The sequence below is a fragment of the Trichechus manatus genome, unplaced genomic scaffold (genome assembly GCF_000243295.1).
Source record: "Trichechus manatus latirostris isolate Lorelei unplaced genomic scaffold, TriManLat1.0 scaffold00002, whole genome shotgun sequence".
Taxonomy (NCBI): domain Eukaryota; kingdom Metazoa; phylum Chordata; class Mammalia; order Sirenia; family Trichechidae; genus Trichechus; species Trichechus manatus.
Genome location: NW_004443938.1, coordinates 12789882 through 12808040, shown reverse-complemented (window position 1 = coordinate 12808040; position 18159 = coordinate 12789882). Strand labels below are relative to the sequence as shown.

The 18159-nt window shown below is 48.7% G+C and overlaps 1 protein-coding gene across 1 annotated transcript in view; it reads left to right on the top strand.

Annotated features, from left to right (window-relative positions):
* SYNJ2 (synaptojanin 2) overlaps nt 1–18159 on the top strand; it is a 125946-nt gene that overhangs the window by 17380 nt on the left and 90407 nt on the right. Inside the window, exon 2 of the mRNA XM_004368807.1 lies at nt 14171–14257. Coding sequence (XP_004368864.1) covers nt 14171–14257 — 87 coding nt within the window. The remainder of the gene's footprint in view (nt 1–14170; nt 14258–18159) is intronic.

The following is an 18159-nucleotide window of genomic DNA, read 5'->3' as shown; positions in this document are numbered from 1 at the left end:
ACGTGTGTGTGTGTGTGTACATGCGTGTGTGTAGAAATAGCGACTTGTTTTATGATGGAGTGGGCACTAAGGTGGACCTCTTAGGCAGGGATGGTGGGGACATTTCAGGTGAAGAACCCGAGTGAGGAAGAAGAGGTGGGGAGGTACCCGAGGAACTGGTTTGACTGGTCTGTTAGAAAAGAAGCAAGAGAAGACCTGGTGTAGCGGGCGGGGAGCCGAGCCAGCGCCAGGGCCAGGCTGAGGACCTAGCTTGTTAGGACAGGGAGATGGCTGGAACCCGTGCTCTGTGAGGAACTTGGGGGGAAGGCCCTGGGGACATTGGCTGCTTGTGGGGGGAACTGACCAGAGAAGGAAAATCTCCTGTAATCAGCCCTGAAGCATCATTCCAAAGGATCTGCTTCCATGCTCCAGTGTCTAAAGAGAAAACACACATTTGCTTTGCTCTTGCTCCTTAATGGGCGGGAGGGCTGGTGGCCTCCCTGTTCCCATGAAGAGACAAGTCCCCGGCACCCCCGTGTGCCTTATCTTTCTATCCGTGCCCTGCGACCCAGAGCTTGTCCACCTGCTGGCCAGGGCATGGACACTGCTGCTGGGCTCTGCCAGAGCATGGTTGGCATCTCTGTGTTGTTGTTCGTTTGAGGTGCAAATGGCTTTGCTGGATTCCTTCTTTTTAAGGAAAAAAGACTGACTGTAAAGAATCCACCAGGCCTGCGCTCAGCTCAGGCCCCCCGTCAGAGGAGTGGGTTTCCTCCACCTCACTGGGACCACTCAGGGCCCTGAGGGGAGGATGTGGAGGGTGCTGGGGGAGGGCCGCCCCACCCCACAGATGTTTTTCTTCTAACTTCTCAGATTTCCTCTGACCACCTTGTATGAAGTACAGCTAAATGCTCCTTAGAAGTGAGGATGACAAGACTTCGTCTTATGTTCTTTGGACATGTTATCAGGATGGACTAGTCCCTAGAGAAGGACATCATCTTAGTAAAATAGAGGGTCAGTGAAAGAGAGGAAGACCCTCAGCAAGATGGACTGACACAGTGGCTGCAACAGGGGGCTCAAACACAGCAACAATTGGGAGGACGGTGCGGGACCGGGCAGTGCTTTGTCCTGTTGTACACAGGGTGTCTGCGTCTGAACTGACTGGATGGCACCTAACAACAACAACACGGCATACTCATTAGCACAGCCTCAGCTGAGGCCTCAGGATAATGTTTTCTTTTTAGGGCTCCACCCACCCCCCCTCACCCCTCAGCCCCCAGGGCTCTTCTGTGAGTTCTGTGAGGCGTGGACTTTTTGGTGAGGGAGAGAGGCTGTGAGCAGTACGGGGAGGTTTCTTAGCAGGCCTGGCCTGGTGCGTCTGGCTAGTTAGCTTTTACATGGACTTTCAAGCCTTGGTTTCGGACAAACGTTTTGATTTCCACTTTGCTTAGCAACCACCCTGCAGCCTTTCTCTGCCCTCTGAAAACCATTGTCTTTTTAAAGAGTTGCTTGGCTCCAAACTGATAACCCTGGAAGGAACAGCTGTAAGCCAGTCTGAGCTGAGCTCAGAATTAGCACATGAAGGAAAGATTTTTACTGAGATCTGGAAGGCGCTATGCTCTTGAGACCCTGAAACAAAAGAAGATGGTTTAATACAGAGTATAAGAATGTAGCTACAGTGGCACCTCCGTTTTTGCTGTTGGCATTGCTAAATTGACCTACCTGGTTTTCAGCCTGTGGGCAGGACTTGACTGGTACTTCCTTATGGCCTGTTGTTGTGGAAAATATTATTAAAGAAAGGAGTGTGTCTGGTGTGTTTGATTATTGATCTGGCCTAGCTCTTTGCTCATCAGGAACATAGTCTTTGTGGCCTGGTTTTTAAGAAGCAGAGCAAACACTGGTAACAGCCAACTGGAACTGCTGTCCCAATGGCACCGTCCCCTGCCCCAGGGTGGTGTGACCAGCAGAGCTCTGTTCTGGGAACCAGAATCCATGGGCCATATGTCTCTGCTTCAGTGCAGGCACACTGGACCTGTTGGGTGTCCTCCACGCTCCTCTTTGCTACTTCTAGGACATTCTGTGTCCCTCTTCCATAAAGGCAGTCCCTGGGTGGTATAAATGGTTAACACACTCAACTGCTGACCGAAAGGTTGGAGGTTTGAGTCCACCTAGAGGCACCGCGGAAGAAAGGCCTGGCAGTCTACTTCCACAAAATCAGCCATTGAAAACTCTTTGAAGCACAATTCTATTCTGACACACATGGGGTTGCCATGAGTCAGAATCGACTCAATGACAACTTTTTTTTTTCCTCCATAAAGCACTCAACTTTGAATTTCATGTTGCAACAGCCACCGGCAGGTCCTCTCAGGCTCATTGAAACATTCAGACTCACAAGACCCCCAGAGACCCCACTCAGGACAGGAAGCACAGCTCGCTAGCAGAGCAGCTTGTGGTGTCCTTTAGTGGGATAGTCCTCACAGGGGCTGTGCAAGTTCACACAACCGTTGGGAGAGATCCCAGACGCAGCCCAGTGCAAGGAGTAGGACTCATCTTGTGTGGATGTGAGAGGCACCTGGGCTTAGAAGTCTCACTCCCACAGGTTCAGTGTTAGATGGCTTAGCTTTCAGGGTCTCCTCCAAAGACATGCCAGCAACAAGAATCTCTGCGTGGCTCCATCAGGCATTTATAGTTCATTCGTAGTTCCTCTCAGTCCCAGTGCGTTTTACCAATCAGGATTATTTTAATCATAAGCCATGTTATCTAGCAACGTAAACCCCCAAAAAAACACTGCCGTTGGGTCCCTTCCAACTCCTAGTGACCTCCTAGGATTTCCAAGGCTGATGGTCTCTACCGAAGCCGGCTGCCACATCTTTCTCCTGCCGAGTGGTTGGTGGTTTCAAACCGCTGACCTTTCAGTTAGAAGTAGATCACTTTAGCCACTGTGCCACCAAGGCTCCTTATCTAGTAACATAGACAACTTTTATCAGGTTTCCAGGGAAACAGGACTAGAAAGTTAACCTAAGGTCAAATCCTCAGGCAGGAAGGGAACCGACTCTGTTAACCCTTTACCCACACACCTCATGAGACTGTGTCGCCTACCACCCCTCCTTGTTGGAATTGTCTGGTTCCTTGGCAATTTTACCTTCTTTCTCTCTGACAGTTTCTCAGATACTAATTCCCCTCATACTTCTTGGTAACTTTAATTGCCATGTTGGTGATTGTCAACCCTGCGTGCTGTGCCAAACTGTTGAGCCAAGGTCTGGGATCACCACTTTGCGCGCAGGCACTGGTTGGAACCACGCTTTACTCGCACAGAGAGGAGACGGAGCAAGGCCATCTTCAGTAGTGGCCACTCCCTGCAGCAGCGACACAGAGATGGTGGTTTGCATGCACCCCCTTGTGCTGCAGAAGAGGGGTCCTGTCCCCTCCCCACAAGGAACAGGTATAGAAGTGGGGTTGGCCAGGTGCCATATAACACACGCTTAGCTACGCAGATCCTGAAGGGAGGGTTGTGCTGATAGCCCACCAGCTGCTATGGGATGTGTTTTGGGTCAAGGTGCCCTCAAAACGGAGTCAGCACACACTCTCATCTCGTCCTAGAAGCCAGGCCAACACATCCAGTCCTAAGAACAAGGCCATTTGTAGGTCACAGGGAAAGGTGGAAAACTGCACTCAGACTGTCCCCTTCCACAGTGATTCTGCTGAAGACCTTCGCCTCTCAGGTCCTTGACCTCCTCTCCTCCAATAAGCATGTCCTCCACCTTGCTCAGCTACTCACTCTGCAGTCATACCCTTAACCTTGACATGACCAATGACCCAAACCTCTCCATCATCTGTTTCAAACATCTTCCACTTACATCTTTTCAACTCATCCCTCAGCACCCCAGCTCTGATAGTCTTTGACACTCCTGCAGTTCCAATCCCTTGCTCCTGTTGTCTTTTTCACAATCCCTGACCCCTCCCGCACTCCCCCTCTTCCCTCTTTGCCCATCTTGAGTTCCATGTCAGGCACTGGCCCTCCCCTGCCCTCACCCTGCCTTCCTCTGCCCCTCACCTGCTTGGTCCCACTCACCTGGTGTAACCACTGCCCTGGTTCCATCCTCCTCTTCATGTCTCTCTACCTGCCTCTGTGCAGCTCAAAGTTCCCAGAGGTGACCCACTGCTGTGCTGACCAGTCTCATTGTAAATGCATGGTCCCCATCTTCAGCTGGGCCCTTCCTATTGCATTCCTAAGGTCCGGTCACTCTCCCACCTTCCCAGACTACTCTCCCACCTTCCGTCTTCCCTGCTCTACCGCACCTCCTCCATCCTCACTCTTAGCTGGCAGCATTGAGAAGCTACCAAGAAAGTTGAAGGAACCTGGAGAGAATGTCCACGAGCACCATGCACACACTCACCCGCCCATTACTATCCTATTATTCTCTGTCTTCTCTCCTGTAGACCGTGCGCAGCCCTGACTTGTACATGGGATTCCACTGCGATGTTGCCCTGGCAGGGGGGCCCTCTCAGAAACCACCGTCTAAAATTCCAACCCACCTACACACACCCACACTTCATATCCCCTTCCCTGCTCACTTCTCCTCTTTAGCACTTCTCACTGTCAAACTGTGCATATTGATCTTGTCTGTCCACCTTGGCAGGAGACTTGAGTTGTGCCTGGCACGGAGTAGCCCCAGTGCCTCACGCCTTCCTCGGTGTGCCTTGGCAGTGCTGCTGTCCCGCCTCGCACCCAACCCTAGGATCTACCTGTGCCATCACTCACTCATTCATTCATTCATTCATTTGTGACGTGGATTCCTTCTTTCCACTGTGGAGTGCTGACTCAGCTCAGTGCTGGTGGGGATGGATTTTTATCTGTCTGGTTGACTGCTGTGTCCCTGTGCCTAGAACTGTGCCAACCCTGCAGGCACACCAGTGTGTGCTTGGTGAATGAGGGGCTGATCCCAGACCCTGAGGGGATGGAGAAGAGGGTTGGGAGAGCAAAGGAGAAGACTGATCTTTTTTTTTTTTTTTTTTCTGATAAAAGTGGCTATGTATTTATTTATTTCCAAAGAAACTGGATCTAAACAACATAAAAAATAGGATGCAATTATTCAATTGTCACCTACTTGAGTTTTAGTAACAACACATATTCAGTCATTTTCTTTGGTGCCACAGCTCATAACGGCAGATGGAGACAGAGTTTTGTTGTTGTTGCTAGAATATTCACAGCAAAACATATACCAATTCAACTGTTTCTACATGTACAGTTCAGTGACATTGAGTACATTCTTCGAGTTGTGCAACCATTCTCACCCTCCTTTTCTGAGCTGTTCCTCCCTGTTAACATAAACTCACTGCCCCCGAAGGTTCCTATCTAATCTTTTGAGTTGCTGTTCTCACTTTGATCCCATATGTTGTTGTTATTAGGTGCCATTGAGTCGGTTCTGACTCAGTGCGACCCTGTGTAAAACACAATGAAACACTGCCTGCTCTGCTGCCATCCTCACAATTGTTTCTATGTTTCAGCCTATTGTTGCAGCCACTGTGTCAATCCATCTCCTTGAGGGTCTTCCTCTCTTTCACTGACCTGCTACTTTACCAAGCATGATGTCCTTCTCCAGGGACTGGTCCCTCCTGATAACATGTCCAAAGTATGTGAGATGAAGTCTCGCCATCCTCCCTTCTAAGGATCTTTCTGACTATACTTCTTCCAAGACAGATTTGTTCATTCTTCTGGCAGTCCATTGTATAGTCAATATTCTTCGCCAACACCATAATTCAAAGGCATAAATTCCTCTTTGGTCTTCCCTATTCATTGTCCAGCTTTTGCATGAATCTGAGGTGATTGAAAATGGCTTGTGTCAGGCTCACCTTAGTCCTCATACAAACCAAAAAAACCCTAAACCATTCTGACTCAGAGCGACCCTATAGGACAGAGTAGAACTGCCCCATAGAGTTTTCAAGGAGTGCCTGGTGGATTCGAACTGCCGACCTTTTCATTAGTAGCTGTAGCTTTTAACCACTAGCCACCAGAGTTTCCAGCCCTCATATAGATAGATCTTAAAAGAGCATAATGCTCAAGGTAGACGTTTTTTACTAGTTAAGCTAAACTATTGTTTGATTTTAAGATGGCATCAGGGGATACTTTTGGTTTAAGGTTTAAAGATTATCTCAGGGCAATAGTTTCAGGGGTTCATCCAGCTTCCATGGCTCCAGAAAGTCTGGAGTGAGAGGACTGACTTTAAGAGGCCAGGGAACCATCGACAATGGGAGGGGAAGCAAAAGTGTTCTCATGTGGAAACATGCACAGGAAATGCAATAAAAAGTGTGGAAGATGGGAATATTCCATCTGTTTTGGAGACATTTAATAAGGAGGGACGGAAGTTACAGATGGGCAGGCCAAATACACTCTGCAGAGGTGTGTGTTCAGCCCACATAATGCTTAAAATAAAGTTGGGTTGGTTGCCAACGTTGAAAAATCAGGAGTGTCCTATTTCTTGTGAAAAACTGGAGACTTGCTACACGGTGCTGACAGGCTGACCTGGTGGCATGGGCTGGAACTGCCCATCTGCCCCTTTAGAAGGGAGTTTGTGTTCTCTTGTCACCCACAGCCCCTTCCAGCAGCTTCCTTCATCTCTGACCTGCCTCCTGCCTGTAGACATTCGATGGGTGCCTTCCGTTTTGGAGAGTGAAGTGGGTTTCTCCTTCCTTCGTACCTGCCTGAGGAAATAACAGTTGTCGTGGCAAGCAGGGGTAGGGCAGTGTTAGATCGGCTACCCGAAGGCCAGGCCTCTCTCTGGGTGCGCTGGGGGAGGTGGGCAGTGGGGCAACGAGAAGGACCGATGTGCCTACTTGTACATTGGAGGGGTCAGATGGAGACTTGGAGATAAAGGCATTTAGATAAGAAAGTAACTTTACTAGAAAGAAGATTTGCGGGGAGACCAGGCTTAGGAGAGCTGGCTCACCAAATAAAAAGCTTACCGGGGTTAGTTAGTCCATTTTTGGAAAAGCAGCCACCTTCTCACATTATTGTTATGTCCACAAAGGTCATGACTTGATTTGAGTTATGACATTGTCTAAGTCAGGTGCTAAGGATTGAATTGTGTTCCCTAAAATGTATGTTGAAGTCCTAACCCCCGTAGCTGTAAACATGACCTTATTTGGAAATAGGGTCTTTGAAGATATCATACTGGAGTAAGATGGGTCCTGATCCCATCTGAGTGGTGTCCTTACAAAAGAAAAAGAGAGGGAGAGAGATAGACAGAGCATCCACAAGCCAAGGAACGCCTGGGGCCACAAGAAGCTGGGAGAGGCAAGAAAGGATATTCCCTTAGAGCCTTCAGAGAGAGCATGGCCCTGCTGGCTCCCTGAATTTAGGCTTCGGGCCTCTGAAACTGCAAGAGAATCAATTCCTGTTGCTTAAAGCCACCCACTTTGAGGTACTGTGTGACAGTAGCTGTGGGGAACGAGTGATCTTGTTTCCACTGAGGACGCCGAGCCTTTTTTTATTTGTATTTGTTTATTTTTCCCCTGGTGGGACACATGACATGCAGTCCCCTCACCTGTACTGGCACAGGGCACAGGGCACAGGGCACAGGGTCAATTTTGTTGCCACAGCTTCCCTTATGGTCAAGGTCCCACCCTCGCGTGTGGATTTGACCCTGTAACCTTGTTTAACAACTTCTTGGTGTTCTATTTTATTTGGTCAGGTTTATTTGCATAGATGACTGAATACACAAAGACCTCCTTGTTTTATGGTTAATGAGAGCAGAGGATTCCAAGCCTTCAGGGTTCTGTTTGAAGGCTGCATAGAGCTCCTAGGTTGAAACATGTGTTGTTGTTGTTTTAAAATTTATTTTATTCTGTTGTTGTTGTTTTTGAGAATATACACAACAAAATATACACCAATTCAAGTTTCTACAAGGACAATTCCAGTGGCATTGATTACATTCTTGAGTTGTGCAACCATTCTCACCCTCCTTTTCTGAGGTGTTCCTCCCCCGTTAACATAAACTCACTGCCCCTAAGGTTCCTATCTCATGAAACATGCGTTTTTGTGTCAGGATTATGTTAGTGCATCGACCAGCTCATCTACTGACAGGAGGAACCACGAAGTGCCCGGTTACCTCCACCTGGTTCGGCCTGCAGTACCTGTCAGCTGCAGATCCCGAGCTGGGCAATGCACATGGCCTGCAGGAAGTGACATTCATTTCTGCCTCAAAGGCTGGGATGTTGTGCGTCCTAGAGCCTGGAGCAGGCCCAGCCATACTCCTTGTTTCTTAGTGGTGGGTTTGTCATTGCTCCCAGCAGAGGGCGCTCTTCATCTCGGGCCTTGGAGCAGATGAGGAGAGGGACGGAGAGGATGCTTCCTTCTTGTCCTTCATCCATATGGAGCCAAAGGCAGGAGACCTGTGGGCCGTGCTCAAGATGTGGGTTGGATTCCTCTGGGGCAGGCAGAATAACAGCCCCCAGTGATGCCCATGTCCTACCTTCCATGGCAAAAGAGCTTTGCAGGTGTGACTAAATTAAGGACTTTGAGATGGGAGATGACCCCGGATTATCTGGATGGGCCAGCCCATTGTCGTCAAGAGGACAGACGAAGGAGGTAGAAGAGGGAGAGAGAAGGACATGTGACCACGGAAGCAGAGGTCAGAGTAATGCAATTGCTGGCTTTGAAGATAGAGGAAGGGGCCACGAGCCATGGAATGCAGGCGGCCTCTAGAAGCTGGAAAGGGCAAGGAAACAGATTCTCCCCTAGAGCCTCCAGAAGGAACACTATCCTGCTGACACCTTGATTATAACCCAGTGAAACTTGTGCCAGACTTCTGACCTACACAACTGTAAGATAAGAAGCGTGTGTTGTTGAAGCCACTGTGACTGTGGTGACTTGTTACAGCAGCCATAGGTGACTCATACACTATCCATCACCTTTCCCAGCTGCCCTGGGTCCGCTGAGGCAGGTTGGTGGAGTGGGTATCAGTGGCCTCCCAGTCCTTTTCCAAGGGACCTCGAGGCCCTCATTTAAAAAGTGACTTGTTTGTTGAAGGTGTCTCCTACCCGCTTCTGCCAGAAAACTCTGCTTAGTCTTTAGGACTTGGCTTCTGGCTCCTTCTGGCTTCCCCAAACCTCATCAGTCTCCTCTACAACCTATAGTGTCTCATCATAAACCCATATGAGGTCTGTGATTTCACAATAGTCTTCAGGTTACTCTGTACCCCCCCCCAAAAAAAAAATCAGACAAGTTCATGTGGGCACTTGGGAAAAAAAGTAGTTCATTAGGGTAGTTCTTAACTTTTTGGGGCCACTAACCCCTTTGACTTGGAGCCCTGCAGCACAGTGGTTAAACTGCTCAGCTGCTTATGAAAGATCAGCAGTTTGAATCCACTAGCCGCTTCAAGGGAGAAAGATGTGGCAGTCTGCTCCTATAAAGATTTACAGCTTGGAAACCCCATGGGGCAGTTCTACCCATCCTACAGGGTCGCTATGAGTCGGAACCGACCTGACAGCAATGGGTTTGGCTTTTGGTTTAACCCTTTTGAGAAGGTCCCTGGGTGGCACAAACTGGTAAGTGCTCGACCAGTAACCAAATGGTTGGTGGTTCAAACCCACCCAGAAGCACCCCTGGCAATCTTCTTTTGAAAGGTCACAGCCTTGAAAACCCTACGGAGCAGATGTTCTCTGCATGCATGGGGTCAGCATAAGTTGGAATTGATTTGATGGCAACCAGCAACAACAATCCCTTTGAGATTCTGATCCAGACTCTGGATCCTAGCCTCATAAAAATACACATCCAAAAAAATTTGCATATAAGTTTAGAAATTAAACAAATTAAGCCAGGAAACTCATTCGCCATCCATCACTTTTCCCAGCCGCCCTAAGTTCTCTGAGGCAGGTCGGTGGGGTGGGTATGAGTTTCGTAGACACCACTGAAGCTCTGGTGGCTTCCTGGTCTCTCCCCTGTCCCCCCAGATGAAGAGCCCTTGGATTAGACTGACTCACGCTGAGGCTGAGTCACTGCTTCCTAGTGAATCTCCCTAACAGTATTTGCCAGGTCTCAAAACTATGTCTTTTTGAATTGTTGGGTTCTCCAGCTGTGCTAGCAATGGGCCTTTCTCTTTAAATCACATCTCACCACCAGTCCTGCCTGTCACTGTTGTTAGCTGCCATTGAGTTGGCTGTCGACTCATGCAACCCCATGCACATCAGAACAAAACGGCTCCCGGTCCTGTGCCAACCCCCTGATCGGTTATGGGTCAGACTGTTGTGATCCGTTGAGTTTTCATTGGCTGATCGTCACAAGTAGATCACCAGGCCTTTCTTCCTAGTCTGCCTTAGTCTGAAAGCCCCATTAAAACCTGTTTCTCATCATGGCAGCCTGCAAGCCTCCACTGACAGACAGGTGGTGGCTAAGCATGAGATGCATTGGCCTGAAATTGAAACTGGGTCTCCTGCATCGAAGGTGAGAATGCTGCCACTGAACTGCCACTGCCCTAGAGAAATGAGAAAGGGGGAACTCTGGCCTTCCAGTCTGTGTCCTGCTAGCTGTGTGTCTGAGCCACAGCCTGGCCAGACCTGTCCGTCTGGTGAGGGATGGCAGGTTTCCCCAGCTGGCCTGGGGTGACAGCCCTCCTGGGTCAGCCAGAGCAGAACGGGGCTGGAACGCAGGACCATGCAGCCCCCCAGCGAGGACGGCTCTGGCATGCCAGTGCCTACCCCTGGTGGCCAAGGGCTGGGAAGGGCTGCAGAGGGAGGATGACACTCTAGACTGACCCTATTCTGCAAAGCAAGTTGGGACAGACCTGTGTGGATGAGTACAAGTGCGCTTTAGGGGGTAACTGACAGAAACCTGGAAGTCACGTCGTTGTGGAGAATGTGGGAGGGTGGGCACTTCTGAGCTAGGGTGTGCCAGGAAGGGTGTCAGCTAAAACTAGGTTCATGTCCTGAAAAATGTCTGTCCATGCTTTCTACACTTGTCTTCTTACGCTCTTAGCTGGCCCACACTGCCCTTTAAGGCACACATCCATGGAGACAGCAAAAAGTGATGAAGCCATAAGGTTCCATGTGGTCTTAGGCAGGGCGCGATCACCCTATAAGCAAGGTACGCACGGGCCCAGTTGTGCCTTCCACCAATCTGCAGTGCACAATTTCACCGGTCCCCACACGTCAGCAATGTGGTGAAACCCATGTGAAATTGCTCACCACAGATTAGCAAGCAAACACAATTAAGCCCGTGCATTCCTTGCTCAGTGTAGGCAGGTACATACCGCGCTTACTGGATAATCCACCCCTGCTCTTGGGGCTTGGTGTGGGAGGCTCCCTTCCAGATTCCCCTTTCCCTGACTCCCAAGTCTGTTTTTTGTCATTTCTTTCTCTTTTTTGAAAGTCATTTATGACACATATATGTTTTGATATTACAAGTTTTTTAGGCACGTTTTCTGATCGGCTATTCAATGTGAATATCACATAGCATCTAAAATGGATAGTTACTTCCAGAGAACAAATATTCATTCCTATAGCACAATAAATTTAAGCTAGTTATAGTGGTGGCATGAATGGTTAAGCATTGGACTACTAACAGAAAGGTTGGAGGTTCGAACCTACCCTGGGCGCCTCAGAAGAAAGGCCACAGCCATGAAGCAGTTCTACTCTGCAACACATGGGGTTGCCATGAGCCAAAAACAACTCGACTTTTTTTTTTTTCAGTAGGGCTAGGGTCGCTCTGGGGGCCCTGGTGGCACAGTGGTTAAGAGCTCGGCTGCTAACCAAAAGGTCGACAGTTCGAATCCACCAGCTGCTCCTTCGAAACCTTATGGGGCAGTTCTACTCTGTCCCATAGGGTCTATATGAGTCAGAATTGACTCAATGGCAATGGGTTTAAGGTTCCTGTGGGCTGAAATTGACTCGACATTAATGGGTTTGGGTTTTTTTTTGTTTTTTGTTTTTTTTTGGTTTTATTAGACCTCATTAGATTATGTTGTGTTGCATTGGGCAAATCTGCTGTAAAAGGCCTCTTTAAAGTGCTAAAAAGCAAAGATGTCACCTTGAGGACTGAGGTGTGCCTGACCCAAGCCATGATATTTTTAATTGCCTCACATGCATGCAAAAGCTGGATAATGAATAAGGAAGACCAAAGAAAAATCGATACCTTTAAATTATGGTGTTGGCAAAGAATATTGAATATACCATGGACTGTCAGAAGAACCAACAAATACGTCTTGGAAGTACGGCCAGAATGCTCCTTAGAAGCAAGAATGGGGAGACTTCGTCTCATGTACTTTGGACAGTTATCAGGAGGGCCCAGTCCCTGGGGAAGGACATCATGCTTGGTAAAGTGGAGGCTCATCGAAAAAGAAAGAAGACCCTCAAGGAGATGGATTGACACAGTGGCTGCAGCAATGACTCGAGCATAACAATGACTGTGAGGATGGCGCAGGACTGGGCCGTGTTTGGTTCTGTTGTACACAGGGTCGTTACGAGTCGGAACCGACTCTACAGCCCCTAACAAAAACTAACAGATTATATTATTTTTAAGGTGTTAATAATAAAGCACATATATTGCTATACAAAATGTTTTTAGTATTTTGATAAGTTTGTTGTTGTTGTTACGTGCCTATTTTGATAACTAGATTTCAGTAAAGTTGAATCTTACTTATTTTGTTTTCATTGTTTTTTATAACAGCTTTATTTATTTTTTACTGTACTTTAGATGAAAGTTTACAGAGCAAATTAGTTTCTCATTAAACAATTAATACACATATTGTTTTGTGACATTGGTTGCCAACCCCATGACATGTCAACACTCTCCCCTTCTTAACCTTGGATTCCCTAGTACCAGTTTTCCTGTCCCCTCCTGCCTTCATGTCCGTGCCCCAGAGCTGGTGTACCCATTTAGTCTCATTTTGTTTAATGGGTCTGTCTAATCTTTGAATGAAGTGTGAACCTCAGGAGTGGCTTCAGTACTGAGTTAAAAGGGTGTCTGGAGGCCATACTTTCGGGGTATAACAGCTTTACTGAGATATGATTCACATACCATACAATTTACCAATTTAAAATGTACAATTCAATGTTTTTTAGTATATTCATAGGTTATGCTACCATCACCACAATCTAATTTTAGAAGATTTTTGTCCTGCCTAAAATAAACCTCATACCCATTAGAAGTTGCTCTTCATCCCCTTCTCCGCCCGCCCCCACCATTAACCAAATCAATCACTAACCTTTCTGTCTCTATACATTTACCTACTGTGGGCGTTTATGTAAATGGAACCATACAGCAGGTGGTCTTCTGTGACTGGCTTCTTTCACTTATCGTAATGTTGTCAAGGTTCATCCAATGTTTTCTTCTATGCATTTAAAAACATTTTTAAAAAGCTGCTGTTGAATCCACCCTTACCCCTGGTGACCCCATGTGGGTCAGAATAGAACTGTGCTCCGTAGAGTTTTCAGTGGCTGGTTTTCTTGGAGGTGCCTCTGGGTGGACTTGAACCTCCAACCTTTTGGTCAGCAGCCAAACACATCGTTATAAAGGTTAAGGACCTCCCTCCTTCCAGTGGTTCTTCCCTCTGTCACTTTTGCCTTCTTCTTCGTGCTTGAACTAGACTGTGTCTTTGCTTGGGCATGGACTGGCTCTGCTGATGCAGCCTGCTTTGGGATTAATTGGACTGGTCTTGGACGCGGGTGGTGGAGGGCGGGGGTCCGCACCTGGCCTCAACCCTGGTCAGCCGGTGGCAAGTACAGCCTCCGTTCAGAGCCTGGTTTCCCATGGGTTAGCAGGTCCCGTGGGGGCGGTGGCACCAGAAGGTGTAGTCTCCTGTGGATAATGTTTATAAAACGATGCCCTCCAAACAGTTAACGATGACTCACTGCTGTCTGTGAACATATGGAGCAACACTGCTTCGCAGAAAGCCAGGCCCAGGGAGTCAGCTCCCAGCTTGCAGCCAGAACCCCAGCGCCTCCCGCCACCCTGGGGCTTAGCCCTCTCGAGCCCCAGGAAGCTGTCGGTGCCCCCAGAGAGAGAGCAAACTTTTCTACATCATTGCCGCCCTGTGATTTGCTGATCACAAAGCCTCCACTCATTTTAGCTGTGGGCCGAGCTATTGTCTTCTGCTTTTCTTTCCTGAGTGGGTGGGAACCAGATTGGAGAGCTGCTGTGTAAACGAACCTCGAACTGGGGCCGCACTCTGACGGGCTTCGTGATGTGCTTCTTTTCCAGCCCCGGAAGAAAAGGAGGTGATTAGAGCGCAGTATGGGAAACTCACAGACGCCTACGGATGCTTGGGCCAGCTCAGGCTGAAGTCCGGTAAGTAAGTCCCCTTCCCATGGAAAGGTCGGTCGTCCGCACCCGGACTGCCAGACTTGTAAACGGGTGGGCAGCAGCCTCTCATGTTAGTTTGCAAGATGGCCGGGTTCAGGCATTTTATTTTAAGCTTTATCATCTTTTCAAGCATTTCTTTATATCGCTGCGCCTGCGTATCAGTGCCGGGGAGTCAGCTCAGCCTGACTCACCTGTCCGTGCAGGTGGAGGTGGGAGCTCCCCTCGTGTCTGCCCACCAGGGCTGAAGTTCTTCCCACGTCCGGTCTGGGGGTCGCCCTGGGGGTGGTTTGTAGTGTACAAGAGACCTGTGCTCGAGAAGGTGTGCCAACGTAGGGAAGGATGACGAGGACTAGAATGTATGGCCGAGGCTCGGGAGCTCTGGACTGCCTGGGTGCATCTTGGTTTTCTTCGTTGCTTTGCTTGCATGATTTTATTTTTGTTACCCACAATCTCACTTTTATTGCTTGTTTCACCTCATTTTCTCATTTTTCTACTTGCTTTTTTTAAAATCGTGGTTTTATATATATATATATAACAAAACATTTGCCAAGTCACCATTTTTTACATGCACACGTCGGTGACATTGATTACACTCATCATGCTGTGCAGCCATCACCACTGTCCGTTACCACATCATTCCACCACCCTTAACAGGAGCTCGGTGCCTGCTAAGCACTGACCCTTCTGGGTGCATCTTGAGGGAAGAGCAGGTGGGACCGGCAGTTGTTTGCAAGGAGAGCAGAGCCCACCCAGCGGATCTGAGTGAAGCACAGACTCTGGGCATGAGGGAAAGAATGGAAATTGCATTCAAAGAATGGGAAATTGAGTGTGACTTGGAAGGGAGAGAAGGTAATCTGAAGAAGAAGTGGGCATACCTGCTCATTGTGAGAGCTGAGGGTTGACCTGGTCGCTGACTGTGTTGGAGGGCTGGTGCTTCTGGCTCTCCTGGACCTCACGGGCACCCTGAGTGCCCTTCTGATTCTGCAGCCACCCTTCCTTCTTCCTCCCTCAGGCCAGGACACGAGGGACCCACCTGATTTATTCTGCCTTCTCCCCATCCCCCATGTCATCAGTGATCGCTGGCTGTGGAGAGCGTCAGTGATTTATGTGGCCAAGACCAGGGCGTAGGGGACATTCCTTGTTCTTGGTCCCGTTTGGTGGAAATGGAAATGGCTGTAAATTACCCAGATTCAGCCATGAGTGGCTCCGCTTGAGCTCAGCGTGGACCACTCTACGTTTCAACAGCAGCTGTTGTCACAAGCTGAGGGTTTTTAAAGCTGAGAGAATAGTCGGGATGTTTTGCTACTACTTTTCTAGGTCTTCCTTTCAAAGGATGAGTTTTCCTGAACTATGATTATTAAAGTGACCATTTCCTAATGGTGTTCAGAAAAAACCACGGTGCCCGTGCAGCAAAATGCATTCATTAAACGGCTGTTTCTTGCCAAGGGCTAGACATATACATTCACTGATTGAATCCTAAAAATAAGCCGATAGGATAATGTATCTTTATCCCCATTTTCCAGTAAAGAAAACAGGCTCGGAGAGCTATAGTAATTTTCTAAAGGAGTAAGTTACAAGTAAGAAGCTTAGCAAGGAGCCCTGGTGGTGCAGTGGTTAAGTGCTCGGATGCTAACTCAAAGTTTGGCGGTTCAAACTCACCAGACCTGCTCCTGTAAAGATTACAGCCTAGAAAACCCTATAAGGCAGTTCTACTCTGTCACATGGGGTCACTGTAAGTTGGAATCGACTCCACCGCACCTAGCAACAGCAAGAAACTTAGCTGGATTCGAACCGAGATCTATCTGCCTCCACACACTCGCTTTTTCCACGAAAATGTGCTGCCCCAAGGCCAGCGTCCACCTACCAGCCCCCAGAAACCTGTCCCCGCCCAGGAGTAAGAGCCCACAGCCCCTGGCGGTGGGACGGGGCATGGCTTGGCTAGTGGCGTGGGTCCCAGCCAGTCCTCAGCCCATTTCCATGCCCCTCAGGACACTGGTTCCCGCCTGCCAGAGTCAGCCTCCTGTGGGGCGCGGATGAATTTGACTCTTGGAATGCCGGGACTACTTGGCCTGTTTTCCACACACTTTTTTTTTATTTTTTTTATTTTTTATTGTACTTCAGGTGAAGGCTTACAGAACAAATAGTTTCTCATGAAACAGTAGTACACATGTTGTTTTATGACATTGGTTAACAACCCCACAACATATTAACCCTCTAACTTCTCAACGCTTTTTTTTTTTTTGGTGAAAATACACATAGCCAAAGATACACCATTTCAAAAATTTCTACATACACAGTTCAGTGACATTGACTACGCTCTTCCAATTGTGCTGTTATTCTCACTTAAGATGAAGGCTTACAGAACAAAAGAGTTTCTCATTTAACAGTTACTACAAATGTTGCCCTATGACAATGGTTAACAATCTCGCAACACATCAACAATATCCTTACTCAACCTTGGGTTCCCTATCACCAGCTTCCTTGTCCCCTTCTGCCTTCTGGCCCTTGTCACTGGACTCCTGTACCTCGTTAGTCTCATTTGGTTTTACGGGGCTGTCCACTCCCAGGCTGAACAGTGAACCTCGGAGGTAACTTCACCACTGAGCTAAAAGGGTGTTCCACACACTTTTGAAAGTGCCCCAGGGCACCTGAAGGGTGGGAGACAGGGCCTCTGAATTGAGTTCTCAAATCCCCTTTGGTGCCATCGAGGCGTGTTTGGCTGTAACTGAGTTTTCTTCCTTCTGTAAGTCCCCGCCCCAGAAAGCCGATCTGTTTTTCTTTTGCTTTTTCCTAACTTGTTGAGGGTGTCGCGGTCAGGGCAGCCCAGAGTGTAATCCAGCTTTTGGTTGCCACCAAGGTGACCAGCCGGAGTAGAGGGTCGGCCCCCCTTTTGTCTTCTTTAGGCTGAGGGTCTCTGTTCAAAGAAAGAGGCTTCCCTCAGGCTCTTAACTTGGAACACGCCGTTAAATTGCTGTCCACCTAAGGGAAAATAGCCTTTTGTGTTAGAAATTAAGAAACGTGCACAAACATTGAATAGCAGCTTTATCCCAGGACAGCTGAAGTCCCTCCTTCCGCCCTGAAACGCCAGCAGGCGTTTCCTGATGCACGCAGAAGACAAAGCACAGATGGCAAGAGAGGAGCAGGAAGAAGAACCTGTCCCAATGATTACAGGGACTTAAAACCAAAACACCTGTTGTCATCAAGTCAGTTCCAACTCATAATGGCCCTATGGGACACCTTTTGGTTAGCAGCCTGAGCACTTAACTACTGCACTACCAGAGCTCCATAGGGATTTAACTCTTCTTTAACCTGAGCTTCCAAGGCCTCCCATTTCATAGCCTCAAGAAACTCTACTCAAACCTCAGCCTCCAATGAATTGTGCTTCTGCAGTTGTGCAGTCTGCAGCCTGTGAAGCTGTGCACGACAGCCTATAAACACTCCACTGGACAGCCCTCCTGGATTCAGGTGCCAGCTTCACCACTGACTGACCTGCGTTCATTTAATCTCTCTAGGTCTGTTTCCCCATCCGTAAAACCAGGAAAACTGCCTCATGGCCATCTTAAAGAGTTCTTAAGAGATTTGCGGGGAGGTGGTGAGTATGGTAGCCTAGAAGAAGCACATGGAGTGCTCCCCCTACACCACCAGGCAGGAGTGTGATGGCAGCTTGGTGGAGGGTGGCCTGGTGACAGTGGCAGTCCTGGGCCAATGGGGAGGGCCCTGTGGGATACTCAGTCCCACTCCCCACCCCTTACCCTCCAGGATCTCTGCCATCCCCATTCCCTGTCACAGGGAGGAGGTAAAGGGTACTGAGTGGGGGTGGGAGGCTGCCCTGTGGGGAGGTCCCTTTGGGGAGTGAGGTGTGGGGTGAAGGGCCAGGCTGAATGGCT